The 17,633-nt window shown below is 37.2% G+C and overlaps 1 protein-coding gene across 2 annotated transcripts in view; it reads right to left on the minus strand.

Moving 5' to 3' along the window:
• The window catches only part of TTLL7 (tubulin tyrosine ligase like 7), a gene marked incomplete at both ends in the record, with an annotated part of 106,349 nt that overhangs the window by 69,979 nt on the left and 18,737 nt on the right, over window positions 1-17,633 (minus strand). For both annotated transcript variants that reach the window (XM_079696566.1, XM_079696565.1), the window contains 2 exons: window positions 2,843-2,937; window positions 13,847-14,005. In XM_079696566.1, the coding sequence (XP_079552692.1) occupies window positions 2,843-2,937; window positions 13,847-14,005 (254 nt within the window). The remainder of the gene's footprint in view (window positions 1-2,842; window positions 2,938-13,846; window positions 14,006-17,633) is intronic.

A 17,633-nucleotide genomic window follows, 5' to 3' on the forward strand; every position in this document is an offset into this window, starting at 1 on the left:
TGTATAGTATCATGTCATCTGCAAACAGTGACAGTTATATTTATTCTTTTCCAATTTGTATTCCTTTTATTTCTTTTTCTTCTCTGATTGCTCTGGCTAGGACTTCCAAAACTATGTTGAATAATAGTGATGAGAGTGGACATCCTTGTCTCATTCCTGATCTTAGAGGAAATGCTTTCAGTGTTTCACCATTGAGAATGATGTTTGCTGTGGGTTTGTCATATATGGCCTTTATTATGTTGAGGTAGGTTCCCTCTATGCCCACTTTCTGTAGAGTTTTTATCATAAATGGGTGTTGAATTTTGTCAAAAGCTTTTTCTGAATCTATTGAGATGATCATGTGGTTTGTTTTTTTTGTGGTACGCGGGCCTCTCACTGCTGTGGCCTCTCCCGTTGTGGAGCACAGGCTCCGGACGCGCAGGCTAAGCAGCCATGGCTAACGGGCCCAGCCGCTCCGAGGCATGTGGGATCTTCCTGGACCGGGGCACAAACCCGTGTCCCCTGCATCGGTAGGTGGACTCCCAACCACTACGCCATCTGGGAAGCCCCAAGATGATCATATGATTTTTATTCTTCAATTTGTTAACATAGTGTACCACATTGATTGATTTGCATATATTGAAGAATCCTTGCATCCCTGGGATAAACCCCACTTGATCATGGTATAATATGATCCTTTTAATGTGTTGTTGGATTCTGTTTGCTAGTATTTTCTTGAGGATTTTTGCATCCAAATTCATCAGTGATATTGGTCTGTAATTTTCTTTTTTTGTAGTATCTTTGGTTTTGGTATCAGGGTGATGGTGGCCTCAAAGAATGAGTTTGGGAGTGTTCCTTCGTCCGCAATTTGTTGGAAGAGTTTGAGAAGGATGGGTGTTAGCTCTTCTCTAAATGTTTGATAGAATTCACCTGTGAAGCCATCTGGTCCTGGACTTTTGTTTGTTGGAAGATTTTTAATCACAGTTTCAATTTCATTACTTGTGATTGTTCTGTTCATATTTTCTGTTTCTTCCTGGTTCAGCCTTGGAAGGTTATACCTTTCTAAGAATTTGTCCATTTCTTCCATGTTGTCCATTTTATTGGCCTAGAGTTGCTTGTAGTAGTCTCTTAGGATGCTTTGTATTTCTGTGGTGTCTGTTGTAACTTCTCCTTTTTCATTTCTAATTTTATTGATTTGAGTCCTCTCCCTCTTTTTCTTCATGAGTCTGGCTAATGGTTTATCAGTTTTGTTTATCTTCTCAAAGAACCAGATTTTAGTTTTATTGATCTTTGCTATTGTTTACTTTGTTCCTATTTCATTTATTTCTGCTCTGGTCTTTACGATTTCTTTCCTTCTGTTAACTTTGGGTTTTGTTTGTTCTTCTTTCTCTAGGTCCTTTAGGCGTAAGGTTAGATTGTTTACTTGAGATTTTTCTTGTTTCTTGAGGTAGGCTTGTATAGCTATAAATTTCCCTCTTAGATCTGCTTTTGCTGCATCCCATAGGTTTTGGATTATCATGTTTTCATTGTCATTTGTCTCTAGGTATTGTTCGATTTCCTATTTGATTTCTTACGTGATCTCTTGGTTATTTAGTAACGTATTGTTTAGCCTCCATGTATTTGTGTTTATTACGGTTTTTTCCCTGTAATTTATTTCTAATATCAAAGTGTTGTGGTCAGAAAAGATGCTTGATATGATTTCAATTTTCTTAAATTTACTGAGGCTTGATTTGTGACCCAAGATGTGATCCTAAATGCTATTTGAACACTTATAATAGCAGACAACTCACTACCTCATTAAGCTGTTCAGTTAAACTTCTAACAAATTTTTTCATAATGAGCCAAAGCTTACCACATAATAAGATTTCAAACATTTGACATTCACGATTATGTACGCTGCAACCAAACTAATAATATTCTATTGATCCAGCAATCCCAGTTCTGGGTATATATTCACAGAAGTTGAAATCAGGATTTGACTGATCCTGTTGAACCAGGATTCAACAGATACCCTGCGGGTATCTGATCTAAAGATACCCACATTCCCATGTTCACTGCAGCATTATGCACAACAGCCAAGACATGGAAACAACCTAAATGTTCTGCAATAGATGAATGGATAAAATATGTGGTATATATAAGATGGAATATTATTCAGCCTTAAAAAAGAAGGAAGGGCTTCCCTGGTGGCGCAGTGGTTGAGAGTCCGCCTGCCGATGCAGGGGACGTGGGTTTGTGCCCTGGTCCGGGAAGATGCCACATGCCGCAGAGCGGCTGGGCCCGTGAGCCATGGCCGCTGAGCCTGTGTGCTCCGCAATGGGAGAGGCCACAACAGTGAGAGGCCTGCGTACCACAAAAAAAAATAAAAAGAAGAAGAAAATCCTGTTTATGCTGTTCAATGGGAAAGTTAACTCTCACTTAACTGCTTCTCTTTTCTTCTCTGTTTACCCAGGCAGCATGATACAGTGGAAAGAACATTGGACAGAAAGGTCAGAAATGTATTTTTGAGGTTTTTTAACTCCCTTAGTGAACTTTGTGCTTTAGTTTCTTCTTGTGAGGTGAGGAAAATTGTCTAGAAGGTTTCCTAAGGTATTCTCCAATTCCACCCCATAGTCTGTATTATACCAACAATGCAATTTAAGCATATTTACTGTAGGTTCAAATAATATGGTGAGAAGGAGAAGCAGAGTTCAGGAGAAGAGGAAAAGATATTTAAAAAGAAGAAAACTAAATGGGTTTGAAGAATGGAATCAAGAAATTAACAATACAAAATACTAAAATTACAAGACAATTCCACTTACAAATGATTGTTCTATGCTAAATATGGTGAAAAAAATTCCAGAAAATGGAGGAAACACTTTACCTGATATTTAGTAGCTTCAGTGCATTTAGCAGCACTCCCCTTTTTACATCATAGTCTATTTTCTGATCAGTTCCAAAGCTTGGAGCTCGATTGATCTGAAATTTACAAAGAAAACAATGAGTAAACAAATGTTGGTAGGTCAGTCAATATGCAGTACAAATTTGTTAATTTAATGTGGGATCCCCAACCAGTAGAAGGACTCTACAATAAACCTCAAAGCATTATATGGTAGATGGCCCAGTCACCATTGCCACTCCTTCCTTCCCCAACACCTTAAGTCAAGGAGTTGCAAGGAATTGACTGTCATCACTGCCCCTTCCCCTTGCTGCCTTAGCTCCAGATTTTCAGTCAGCATATCTGCCCTCTCCCTCCTCTCCACTCTCTCCAATCTATTACCCCATGAACTCTAGGTCTTAACTTTAGGAAGTTGAAGTGACTCATCCAGACAAAAAGGTTGGAGGACCAGTAATAACAATAATAAAAATGGAACAAAAAATAATAGGGATATTACCAACATAGTAATAATTATATTCATGTATGTATTTCCCATATTGAAATTATCAGTGCCCTCTTTTCACTGCTTTCAGATCTTCTGGATGAATATGTCTATTGTTGCCTGAAAAACAAATTTTATTTCTTTCTACCTGGGTCAGACAATAATTCATCAATTTTCATTTCATTTCATTGAAATTACTCAGAGGATACCATTAAAGGTAGCTGCAAACTAACCTCTATGAGCTTTTCTAACTGTTTAAGGAGTCATGGGAATAACTGAGCCATTTGTGGTTGTTCTTCTTTCCCACATCATTTCTAGGATTTCACTAAGAAGAAAAATAAGAAGTAACTACATATACCCTGAAATCTAGTATACAATATATTACCACTTCAAGAGCTGGAGTGTTTGTTTTTGTCTTTGTTGTTGTTGGATTTTATTGTTGTTGCTATGAAAATGTAATTGGGATAGCAGATGTTTAAGAAAATTACTTACTCAATTAACTCAGTTGGTGAGAACACTGCTGAGTTCAAAACTACAGCTTAGCTTCATGACCACCAACTAACTCCAGAGGCTACCTCAAAAAACATGCATGCTGGGCTTCCCTGGTGGCGCAGTGGTTGAGAGTCCGTCTGCCAATGCAGGGGATGTGGGTTCGTGCCCCAGTCTGGGAAGATCCCACATGCCGTGGAGCAGCTGGGCCCATGAGCCATGGCCGCTGAGCACGCGCGTCCGGAGCCTGTGCTCCGCAACGGGAGAGGCCACAACAGTGAGAGGCCCGCGTACCACAAAAAAAAAAAAAAAAAAAACCATGCATGCTACTCCTCATAGAGGAGGGTCATCTTATACAAAACCATCACCACAAAAGACAAGATAACTGACAACACGCATTTTACAACTGGCAGCTGAAGGAAATGCCACATTACACTTAAGAAATCATCCAGGAATACAAATGCCTCTAATTATAAATGTGGCACAAGATCACTGAATAGAAATTAGAAACAGAAGCCAAACAAACAACAGAAAGATCACCTGCAATTCCACTACCTTGTGTCTTGTTAACCATTTGATAAATGGTGCTCCAGATATTTGCTATGTATACATTTTATAATATTCATTTTGCCTTCCAAATATATCTCTATACTAAATATACTATTTTATAATCCAAGGTTTTCTCTTAATAATGTATCATGAAAATCTTTCATGTCATCATTTTGATGGTTACCTGGTATTCCTTGTATAGAATTATGGCAAACTGTATTTTTTTCAATAGAGAAATGCCTTACTATATTATGCCTTTGCTGATTTCTGATTTAGAAAGTGATGAACATATTCTTGTCTGTGTGATGTGGTCTCAAGGGAAGAGAATAGCTTGGTAATTGCAAGAACATCCATTTATTCCAGGTAAATTTGAAAAAAGGAAGTTTATTAATCTACTACTTCAAAGCTCCAAGTATTTCCTCTTACAGGTACAGAGAAAGAGTGAAGTAATATTTTTATATGAAAAAAGTTTCAACCATTCAATACTGATTCAAATCTCTGGAATTTGCAAAACAAAGATAGTTCTGCTACTACATGTAACAGGATTATTTAAAAAAAAACATTTTTCAACTGAAGATTAAGTGGTTTACTGAAATGTTATCTATCTTTATAGAATTCCTTAGTGCTTCATTCTAAAACTGCAGTCTGGAATTCTGCCAAGCATATCCCTCCTCCAGGATGGTAGACAGTCTTGGTACAACATAATCTCAGACCCTCTCTCTTTTCTATTTCAGATTCTTCACTCTACTCTCATGTAAGAGAAATTGGTCTATCAAGAAATGTACCTAACATCAAATAAACTAATACGTGGAAAGGTAGAAAAACTTAATTCAATTAACACTTTAGATTTTTTTCTTTAAGTTTTATGAGAAAGGTAAAGAAAAAAATAAAAGAAAAACCACAAATGGCTGACAGAAGAAACGCTGAAAATTAGGGTTCCATCCAGCCCAAGTTCTATTCTATAACGTGGATGGTTTCTTTGGTTCTCATTTCCTAACCCAACTGTAAAACAAACCAAAACCCACAAGTGTTAGAGTCTTAAAGCTCAGCAGCTTGTAAATGCATGCAAAAAGGAAAATTATAAGAAAGCAAATTAAATTAATAAATACTATTTATTAACCATCCAAATCACAGTTTTATTATCAAGATAAGCACAATCATTTCATGCACACATGAAAGTTTCCATAATAGATTCTGTGCTCCTAAATTAGTGCTGTTTCCTCCGGCCAGTAACTTCTCCAAGCCCCAGCCCCTACCCCACTTTCTACCACCTTAAATACTCTTCTCAGGTGTTCCCTCTTCTACAAAGACATTTTTTTTAACTCTCAAATATACACATGTACACAGAGAGATTAATCACTCTGTTTGTGCTGGCTCCTTATTCCCTACTTATACTTGTAAATGCTACCATAAACACATATCTGAGTCCCCAGTAGACCAGGACAACCTTATTTTTCTTCTATCTCCACCATCTGGCCCAATGATTTGTTGAAATTAATTCGAGGATACTTAAAATATTAGCATTATATTTATACTCCACTCAATTTCCATGTTTTTCCCTAAAAATGTTTTCTATGACTGAAAATTTCTGCAATTTGCCACTAAGAATCATTGCCTGCAATTATTCCAGTTAACTAAAAGTTAACATGCTCAGAGGCACTCTCTACCTAATTCCACTTGATGGCGCCAAAAGGTTTTTACCAATGTATATTAGATGTACTATGATTGCAGCTGGGAGAAAATACAAAGGAAGATCTAAATAAGATTCTTTTAACTGTTTTGATATAATAAATGTTCATTACCCACAGCTGTTTGTTATTGCAGAGTTTTTAAATGGTTATGATTGATCTGAAAATGATGAAAGAATGAACAGAAAATGAAAAGAAGTTATTGTGGAGTTTTTTAGTGGTTCTTATTGATCTGGAAATGATGGAGAAAAATAAAGTATAAAGAAACATGAATGTAAACAATAGTATCTCTGAGCCTTTAAAAAAACAGAACCATTTAGTCAATTCTGATCTACCAAGCTAATGGTAGGCTCCAGTTAGGCAAGTGCTTTTAAAAACAGGTAAATAAAATATCTATAAAATCATTATTCCTTGCTAGCCTTTCAGTTCTACTTCATGCATACTGCCTTCACTTTTTTCCCACCCCATAAAGGCTAAAAGACAAGCAGCAGTGGCAGAAAAAAAAGATACAGGTAAAAACAGGAAAGGAAAGAAGAGGAAAACAGCAAAAATAAAGGAAGAAAATGTTGGGCCTTAGGTGAAGGGCCATAGTCCAGAGTCAAGTGCTTTCATATCCAAGGAATGGAGGAAGCAAAATGATAAGCAAAATTCTTCCCATTTATCATATTTCTAGGACCCAGGAAGGAGCAAAATTTGAATACCTGACAGAATTGTATTTGATTGGAAATATAATACACATTATTTGCTCATAGTAGATTCAACACACAAACAAATGAAACCAGTAGCCCTCAAACTGGAAAAGTGTTCTTTCCTAAAAATATATTTTGAGTGTCTTAATCTCACCTATCACTCATTCAATTTGCTTTTGCAAACCTTGATATTACAGATGTAACTTTTAACTTCTAAATCATTAACAAAAAAGAGATAACCAACTTAAAATGACAGGTAGTTGTTGATGATATCTTCTATAGTAATATTTTCCTTAAAATGTAACTAATCTAGTCAACACTGTTTAGGTAGGTGTTATTTTCTTGACAAAGTTTCCTAAACACAGTATTCTGTGGCCATGTGATCTATGACCATGGAGCTCGATGATCAGAGCCACATACTCTATGATTAGGGAACTTAGGGGAATTGCTGGATGTGGTACTGTGTGACTTCGAAGGTTTCCTCTGTATACAATATAAATACAAACATGACCGAAAAGGTACAAAAATCTTAGACGTCATTTTTATTTTGCCTTTATATTATTCTATATTTTCATCTTTTATAATGGAAGAAAAATAATGATGACTCTGACCGAACCAGGGTCTGGCAGCAAACCCAAAGGCACAGTTAACAGGCTAGACATGAGGGGAGCCCCAGGCACATAATATGGCCTTAAAGGAGAATTCATGTCACCTGGGGTGTTAAGTATTAACTACTGATTAATGAACTAATTGGAGCCTCTCTCTTCTTAGAGAGTTTGAAGGGGAGACACACTGAAGCCAGGGAGCTACAGTGCTGCAGCCTAGGCACCCACAGAGAGGAAAGACAACAACCAGAAGTCATGAAGTGGTAGAGCTGTGAGGCTGAGAAAATAGTGGAGAGAGTAGACAACAAATCAGTAAAACCAGATCTATGCGTATGTGCAAACTGCCTAACCTAGAAATGCACTCAGTGCTAATCTGGGAAAAGTAAGATTAAAAACACTGACCCACTATCAGAACTGTTCTATTCCCCAAAGGCTCATTCTCTTCCTCCCACATATTCTATTCCGGCTTCTTTCTGCTCAGTTAATGAATCAACTGTGCCAAGTACATATGTAAAAAATATTTGTTTTAGTACACAAGAATAGGGATCACAGGGGTCCTGAACCAAGGTGGCAGAGTAGAAGGATGTGCTCTCACTCCCTCTTGTGAGAACACCAGAATCACAACCAGCTACTGGACAATCGTTAAGAGGAAGACACTGGAACGCACCAAAAAATATACCCCACATCCAAAGACAAAGGAGAAGCCACAATGAGATGGCAGGAGGGTCGCAATAAAATCAAATCCCATAACAGCTGGTGGGTGACTCACAGACTGGAGAACACATACACCACAGAAGTCCACCCACTGGAGTGAAGGTTCTGAGCCCCACGTCAGGCTGCCCAACCTGGGGATCCACCAATGGGAGGAGGAATTCCTAGAGACTTAGACTTTGAAGCCTAGTGGGATTTGACTGCAGGACTTCAACAGGACTGGGGGAAACACAGACTCCACTCTTGGAGGGCACACACAAAGTAGTGTGCGTATCGGGACCCAGGGGAAGGAGCAGTGACCCCAGGGGAGACTGAACCAGACCTACCTGCTAGTGTTGGAGGGTCTCCTGCAGAGGTGGGGGGTGGCTGTGGCTCACCATGGGGACAAGGACACTGGCAGCAGAAGGTTGGGAAGTACTCCTTGGCATGAGCCCTCCCAGAGTCTGCCATTTGCCCAACCAAAGAGCCCAGGTAGGCTGAAGTGTTGGGTTGCCTCAGGTCAAACAAACAAGAGGGAGGGAACCCAGCCCCACCCAGCAGCAGTCAGGCAGATTAAAGTTTTGCTGAGCTCTGCCCACCAGAGCAACAGTCAGCTCTACCCACCACCAGTCCCTCCCAGCAGGAAACTTGCACAAGCCTCTTACATAGCCTCATCAACCAGAGGGCAGACAGCAGAAGCAAGAAGAACTACAATCCTGCAGCCTGTGGAACAAAAACCACATTCACAGAAAGACAGACAAGATGAAAAGGCAGAGGGCTATGTCCCAGATGAAGGAACAAGATAAAACCTCAGAAAAAGAACTAAATAAACTGGAGATAGGCAACATTCCAGAAGAAGAATTCAGAATAATGAAAGTGAAGATGACCCAGGACCTTGGAAAAAGAATGGAGGCAAAGATCGAGAAGATGCAAGAAATGTTTAACAAAGATCTAGAAGAATTAAAGAACAAACAAACAAAGATGAACAATACAATAACTTTAGTGAAAAATGCACTAGAAGGAATCAATAGCAGAATAACTGAGGCAGAAGAATGGATAAGTGACCTGGAAGACAGAATGGTGGAATTCATTGCTGCGGAACAGAATAAAGAAAAAAGAATGAAAAGAAATGAAGACAGCCTAAGAAACCTCTGGGACAACATTAAACACAACAACATTTGCATTGTAGGGGTCCCAGAAGGAGAAGAGAGAGAGAAAGGATCAGAGAAAATATTTGAAGAAATTATAGTCAAAAACTTCCCTAACAAGGGAAAGGAAATAGCCACCCAAGACCAAGAAGTGCAGAGAATCCCATACATGATAAACCCAAGGAGAAACACGCCGAGACACATAAAATCAAATTGGCCAAAATCAAAAACAAAGAAAAATTATTGAAAGCAGCAAGGGAGAAATGACAAATAACATACAAAGGAACTCCCATAAGGTTAACAGCTGATTTCTAAGCAGAAACTCTACAAGCCAGAAGGGATTGGCATGATATACTTAAAGTGATGAAAGGGAAGAACCTACAACCAAGATTAGTCTACCCAGCAAGGATCTCATTCGGATTCGATGGAGAAATCAAAGGCTTTACAGACAAGCAAAAGCTAAGAGAATTCAGCACCAACAAACCAGCTCTACAACAAATGCTAAAGAAACTTCTCTAAGTGGGAAACACAAGAGAAGAAAAGGACCTACAAAAACAAACCCAAAACAATTAAGAAAATGGTCACAGCAACATACATATGGATAATTACCTTAAACATGAATGGATTAAATGCTCCCACCAAAAGACACAGGCTCACTGAATGGTTACAAAAACAAGACCCATATATATGCTGTCTACAAGAGACCCACTTCAGACCTAGGGACACATACAGACTGAAAGTGATGGGATGGAAATGGATTTCCATGCAAATGGAAATCAAAAGAAAGCTGGAGTAGCAATACTCATATCAGATAAAATAGACTTTAAAATAAAGAATGTTACAAGAGACAAGGAAGGACACTACATAATGATCAAGGGATCAATCCAAGAAGAAGATATAAGAATATAAATATATATGCACCCAACATAGCAGCACCTCGATACATAAGGTAGCTGCTAACAGCTATAAAAGAGGAAATCGACAGTAACACAGTAATAGTGGGGGACTTGAACACCTCACTTACACCAATGGACAGATCATCCAAAATGAAAGTAAATAAGAAAACACAAGCTTTAAATGACACAATAGACCAGATAGATTTAATTGATATTTATAGGACATTCCATCTAAAACAGGAGGTTACACTTTCTTCTCAAGTGTGCACGGAACATTCTCCAGGATAGATCACACCTTGGTTCACAAATCAAGCCTCAATAAATTTAAGAAAATCGAAATCATATCAAGCATCTTTTCTGACCACAACACTATGAGATTAGAAATGACTTACAGTGAAAAAACCATAAAAAACACAAACACATGGAGGCTAAACAACACGTTACTAAATAACCAAGAGATCACATAAGAAATCAAATAGGAAATCAAAAAATACCTAGAAACAAATGACAATGAAAACACGATGATACAAAACCTAGAACTGCAAAAGTTCTAGCGAGAAGTTTATAACTATACAAGCCTACCTCAAGAAACAAGAAACATTTCAAATAAACAATCTAACCTTACACCTAAAGGAACTACAGAAAGAAGAACAAACAAAACCCAAAGTTAGCAGAAGGAAAGAACTCATCATCAAGATGAGAGCAGAAATAAATGAAACAGAAACAAAGAAAACAATAGCAAAGATCAGTAAAATTAAAAGCTGGTTCTTTGAGAACATAAATTGATAAACCTTTAGCCAGACTCATCAAGAAAAAAAGGGAGAGGACTCAAATCAATAAAATTAGAAATGAAAAAGGAGAAGTTACAACAGACACTGCAGAAATACAAAGCATCCTAAGAAACTACTACAAGCAACTCTAGGCCAATAAAATGGACAACGTGAAAGAAATGGACAAATTCTTAGAAAGGTATAACCTTCCAAGATTGAACCAGGAAGAAACAGAAAATATGAACAGACCAATCACAAGAAATGAAATTGAAACTGTGATTAAAAATCTTCCAACAAACAAAAGTCCAGGACCAGATGGCTTCACAGGTGAATTCTATCAAACATTTAGAGAAGAGAAAACACCCATCCTTCTCAAACTCTTCCGAGAAATTGCAGTGTAAGGAACAGTCCCAAACTCATTCTATTAGGCCACCATCACCCTGATACCAAAACCAGACAAAGATACTACAAAAAAAGAAAATTACAGACCAATATCACTGATGAATATAGATATAAAATTCCTCAACAAAATACTAGCAATCAGAATCCAACAACACATTAAAAGGATCATACACCATGAACAACTGGGATTTATCCCAGGGATGCAAGGATTCTTCAATATATGCAAATTGATCAATGTGATACACCATATTAACAAATTGAAGAATAAAAACCATATGATCATCTCAATAGATTCAGAAAAAGCTTTTGACAAAATTCAACACCCATCTATGATAAAAATTCTCCAGAAAGTGGGCATAGAGGGAACCTACCTCAACATAATAAAGGCCATATATGACAAAACCACAGCAAACATCATTCTGAATGGTGAAAAACTGAAAGCATTTCCTCCAAGATCAGGAACAAGACAAGTATGTCCACTCTCACCACTATTAGTCAACATAGATTTTGAAGTCCTAGCCATGGCAATCAAAGATGAAAAAGAAATAAAAGGAATACAAATTGGAAAAGAAGAAGTAAAACTGTCACTGTTTGCAGATGACATGATACTATACATAGAGAATCCTAAAGATGCCACCAGAAAACTACTAGAGCTAATCAATGAATTTGGTAAAGTTGCAGTATACAAAATTAATGCACAGAAATCTCTTGCATTCCTATACACTAATGATAAAAAAATCTGAAAGGGAAATTAAGGAAACATTATTTACCAATGCAACAAAAAGAATAAAATCCCTAGGAATAAACCTACCTAGGGAGACAAAAGACCTGTATGCAGAAAACTATGATACTGATGGAAGAAATTAAAGATGATACCAACAGATGGAGAGATATACCATGTTCTTGGATTAGAAGAATCAATGTTGTCAAAATGATTATACTACCCAAAGCAATCTACAGATTCAATGCAATCCCTATCAAATTACCAATGGCATTTTTTTTGACAGAACTAGAACAAAAAAATCTTAAAATTTATATGGAGACACAAAAGACCCCGAATAGCCAAAGCATTCTTGAGGGAAAAAAACAGAGCTGGAGGAATCAGACTCCCTGACTTCAGATTACACTACAAAGCTATAGTAATCAAGACAATATGGTACTGGCACAAAAACAGAGACATAGATCAATGAAACAAGACAGAAAGCTCAGAGATAAACCCATGCACCTATGGTCAACTAATCTATGAAAAAGGAGGCAAGGATATACAATACAGTCTCTTCAATAAGTGGTGCTGGGAAAACTGGACAGCTACATGCCAAAGAGTGAAATTAGAACACTCCCTAACACCATACACAAAAATAAACTCAAAATGGATTAAAGACCTAAATGTAAGACCAGACACTATAAAACTCTTAGAGGAAAGCATAGGCAGAATACTCTATGACATAAATCACAGCAAGATCCTTTTTGACCCACCTCCCAAAGAAATGGAAATGAACCCAAAAATAAACAAATGGGACCTAATGAAACTTCAAAGCTTTTGCACAGCAAAGGAAACCATAAACAAGACAAAAAGACAGCCTTCAGAATGGGAGAAAATATTTGCAAACGAATCAATGGACAAAGGATTAATCTCCAAAATATATAAACAGCACATGCAGCTCAATATTAAAAAAACAAACAATCCAATCCAAAAATGGGCAGAAGACCTAAATAGACATTTCTTCAAAGAAGACATACAGATGGCCAAGAGGCACATGAAAAGCTGCTTAACATCACTAATTATTAGAGAAATGTAATTGCAAAACTACAATGAGGTATCACCTCACACCAGTTAGAATGGGCATCATCAGAAAATCTACAAACAACAAATGCTGGAGAGGGTGTGGAGAAAAGGGAACCCTCTTGCACTGTTGGTGGGAATTTAAATTCATACTGCCACTATGGAGAACAGTACGGAGGTTCCTTAAAAAACTAAAAATAGAATTACCATATGATCCAGCAATCCCACTACTGGGCATATGCCCAGAGAAAACCATAATTCAAAAAGACACATGCACCCAATGTTCATTGCAGCACTATTTACAATAGCCAGGTCATGGAAGCAACCTAAATGCCCATCGACAGATGAATGGATACAGAAGATGTGGTACATATATACAATGGAATATTACTCAGCCATGAAAAGGAACAAAATTGGGTCATTTGTTGAGATGTGGATGGACCTAGAGACTGTCATACAGAGTGAAGTAAGTCAGAAAGAGAAAAACAAATATCGTATGTTAACGCATATATGTGGAAACTAGAAAAATGGTACAGAGGAACCTGTCTGCAGGGCAGAAATTGAGACACAGATGTAGAGAACAAACATATGGACACCAAGGGGGGAAAGCCGCAGGGGGGTGGGCGTGGTGGTGTGATGAATTGGGCGATTGGGATTGACATGTATACACTGATGTGTATAAAATGGATGACTAATATGAACCTGCTGTATAAAAAAATAAATAAAATAAAATTCAAAAGAAGAAAAAAAAAAAAAAGAGGAGGGATCAGTTCTCTTTCTTCTTAAAGAAACGCCTTACCTCCAAAAGCCATGGCTTTAGTTTTCTATCCAACAAAATATCAAATCCCAGGACTTCGAAGCAGACACTTTCACTTCCTGGAGGTTGACCAGGTCTGCACATTCGATATGCATGAAGGACATGAGGTTCTGCTACAATCAGAGTCTTTACCACCAATTCCTGTAAAGATTGTGATTTAAAAAAAAAAGATGAAAAGCCTTATTTCTTTGTATCTCATTTACATACATGGAAATCAGGCCTGGACTTGCAAACAAGCGTCCTGGCCAGGTTCACAAAGCTCTGTGGCATCTAACCCCTGCCACTGCTCTGACTTCATCTCACCCAACTCTCCCCCTGCCCACTGTGCTGCAGCCATGCTCCCCTTCTCTAGGCCTCTCACACTAGCTGATCCCTCTTCCTGGAACACTCTTCCCCCAATATTCCCATGTCTGGCCCCTTGATACTCAGAGAGTCCTTCCCTGACCCCTGAGTCAAAAGTAGGCACCCATACGTCATTCATTACTGTGTTACTACACAGCATAGGACCAGCTGATCTTTTTCTTTTTTTTTTTTTTTAAACAGAGTCCTTGTCTGTATTATTTACAACCCCATTCCCAGTGCTTAACAATAGTGCCTGGCATTTAGTAAATGCTCAAGATCACCTGTGAACAAATAAAAGTTTATGAATGCGGCTTGTATTTGTTAAATAAGTAAGGTAGGATCACAATGCTTGCCTTCTCAGAAACCATACAAAAGGCGAGGGGATGGGAGGGAAGACAATTCCAAGGAGAGTAAACTATTTCACAAACAACATTATAGAACCTCCACTTAGACAAAGCCTGAAAGGCCAAGAGGACAGAATCTAGGAGAGTTGGGTTTCTCTGTGCAGTGATGATTCTGTTGTTCATAAGGCTTATCTGAAATCAGAGTACTGCCAATTAACAAACTAGTTGTCAACATTTTCTGTGAGAACACATAATACTACTAGGGTGAGTTACTAATGCTAATAAAAAAAAAAGTTGGTTTACCGAAGTTTGAGAACAAGCTATGGATTGTGGAAAAGCTGTCTCGCTGGTTTTTGCTTAGAATATACTGTCTTTTTAACTCCCATTCTACAGGTACAGGCAATATAGCATGGCAGTTAAGAATATGGCTCCAAAGTAGACTTTCTGGCTTTATCCCAGGCTTTGCTACTTGTTAGATGTGCATCCTCAGTCATGTTGCTTAAACTTTGTCTCATTTTTCTAAAATGTAAACTGGCAATAGCAATAAAACCTGCTGCAAAAGACTGATGGAAGGGCAAAATGAGACTCCATGTAAAACTCTTAGCATAGTGCCTAGAACAGAGTAAACCATCAAAAGGGGTTAGCAACTTAACTACTACTGTTATATTTATTCTATTGTTCTTCAGGAATTCCACCTCATATATCTGGTCAGACAGGAACATTCAGCTGCCTGGTGGGAGCAGTATTTATTATGAGAGAAAGAAATGGAAGATGAAGTTAATCTCGCTGTTACCAAGAATCCCAACCCAGAACGTATTTGGGGATATCAGAGATGCCACAAGAGGCTGTTCTTAGAAAATTCTATTCAAAATAACTAATGTGTGGTAGCACCACAGTATATGAGGATAAAAAGAAAAGTCCACGTTATATAAATCTTGAGATATTACTGAAATCACCTGAGTAGGAAAAAAAAGTTAAAACATTGACTAGTAAGTGTCTATGTGAAACAAGATAGGTGGGGAGATGGGGGGCGCAGGGTGAGGGGGAATGAATACTTAGACTCTGGATTACAAATCTGTGTTTTTACTACATAAAAACAGCACACTTTTAGGAATGCAGAGGCAAGATTTCAGGTATATGTGAAATCAGGAATGATACAACCAAATACAAATTCCACTAATCAAATCAAATTCCACTAATGCTTTTGAGAATTTCCAACATTGCTTTGAAAGATGACTTTGTAGATTTGTACCTAAAGTATATAAAAAGCATTCATTAAGGATGATTTTATGAGTGATTAAAGTCATTTTTAACCTCCATGGCCTGCTTTTCTATTGATTTCTTATTTATTCTTGACCAGCACAAAAGCACATATATCTGTTCTTCATCAAAGGTATTGCCGAATGTTAGTTTTCATATGCAGACAGCTACTTTTTAGAGAAATTACCATCAATAAACTAGTCACCGAAAAAAAGTTCTAAGTTAAATTCATGAAATTAGTAAACTATTAAGATAAAAATTTATTGCACAATTGCCTTCCTCATCTCCTCTTATTTTCTTTTTATACTATCCTATTGATTCACCTTCAACGGACATCTGTAAGTACATGCAATTCTTAACAACGAAGGCAAATTTTAAAAGAATTACATAAGTGCAGATAGTTTGACAAGATAATTGTAAGAAGGTACTTGGAAAAGTTAATGTTATTATTTATTAATTGGTTACTTATAGATTATTAATACACATTTTAACTAATGTAGGCAAGAATGATGCAAAATTTACCCATTTATAGAAATGATCATGCAATGTATCAGAGCTTAATAGGCCCACAATTGCTATGTTCAGGTCACATCTGAAAATTATATTTTAAGCTCTGAGGAGTTGATTTCCATACTCTTATTAGTATTAATCTTAGTTGTATACCTTGTCCTAATTCAATTATGTGGGGAAAGTACCATTTAAAACCAATGTCTGTAAAGCTAATGATATCCATTTTTCTCTCTGACTGATTCTCTCTGTACATTCCTCACTAAGGCAACCCAATAGATTCCACCTTTTCACAAAGACTTCCCTGAACAATCAAACTCATAAGAAGTGAAGAATCTGGTAAAGAAAAAGAATACCAGAGGGCATCTAAAACTTTCTTGGTCTCACTGAGCTAGTCACCAAATGACCCATTCATTAAATCATCCAGGTATCACCAAGTAGATCTTCCATCATTGAGCTATTGTATCAAAATTGCAAATTTTACCACTTTGATGTTTCTGACCCACATGATAGTAAACTATCATTATTAGAATATTTTTTGGAATTTCCAAAAAACTGGCCTTGATAAAGTAAATAGATAAATAAACGGCATTGTTGGAATCAAATTTCTTGTTTGGATGTATCAATATTTAGTCTCTCAGGAAGACATAATAGAAAGTTAACAAGTTGGTGAGAATCTGACCAAATGCAAATGACAAACTTTAAAATTTGATGGAACCCCTAAATTTTTAAAAATTTGAATTTGTTGCCAAAATTTATAAATCAGGAGACTTAGGGCATCTATTGACAAATTAGAGAATGAGGCACACTGGGCCCAAAATACCATATGGCATCAATAGGCTGGTGCTGAGTGGTATCTATCCCCTTTAGACCTCTTATGCTTCTCAAATGACCACCATTCTCAGCCTGCCCTATTTTCTTCTATCCAGACTACTTAATTCCTTTTTACTTGTCTGACAACTAAGTATCTTCGGGTTTACATTCTGTGAGACAGAAAATAAGATTTTGAAAAAGATTTAAACTAACAAAACGCGAAGAAAAGGAATAAATATAATGATGCTGATTTTTTTCTCTGATTTTCTCAAGAGAACCAAGTTCAACCAACAATGAACTTTCCATCCATTTTCCACGCTATTTTTATTTAAATATATATTATTTGTCCCAGAAGTCAAATTGTATAGCCCTAATCATGTTAAGTATTTTCAACATACTTCTCTTAACTATGAATACCATTTTAATATTTCTGCTAGGATTAATTAAAGGGTCTGTTTCACCAAGGTTATCTTCTCATGCGTGTTTCCTTTTCTCTCTTTACG

Source organism: Hyperoodon ampullatus (genome assembly GCF_949752795.1).
Source record: "Hyperoodon ampullatus genome assembly, chromosome: 2".
Lineage (NCBI taxonomy): Eukaryota > Metazoa > Chordata > Mammalia > Artiodactyla > Ziphiidae > Hyperoodon > Hyperoodon ampullatus.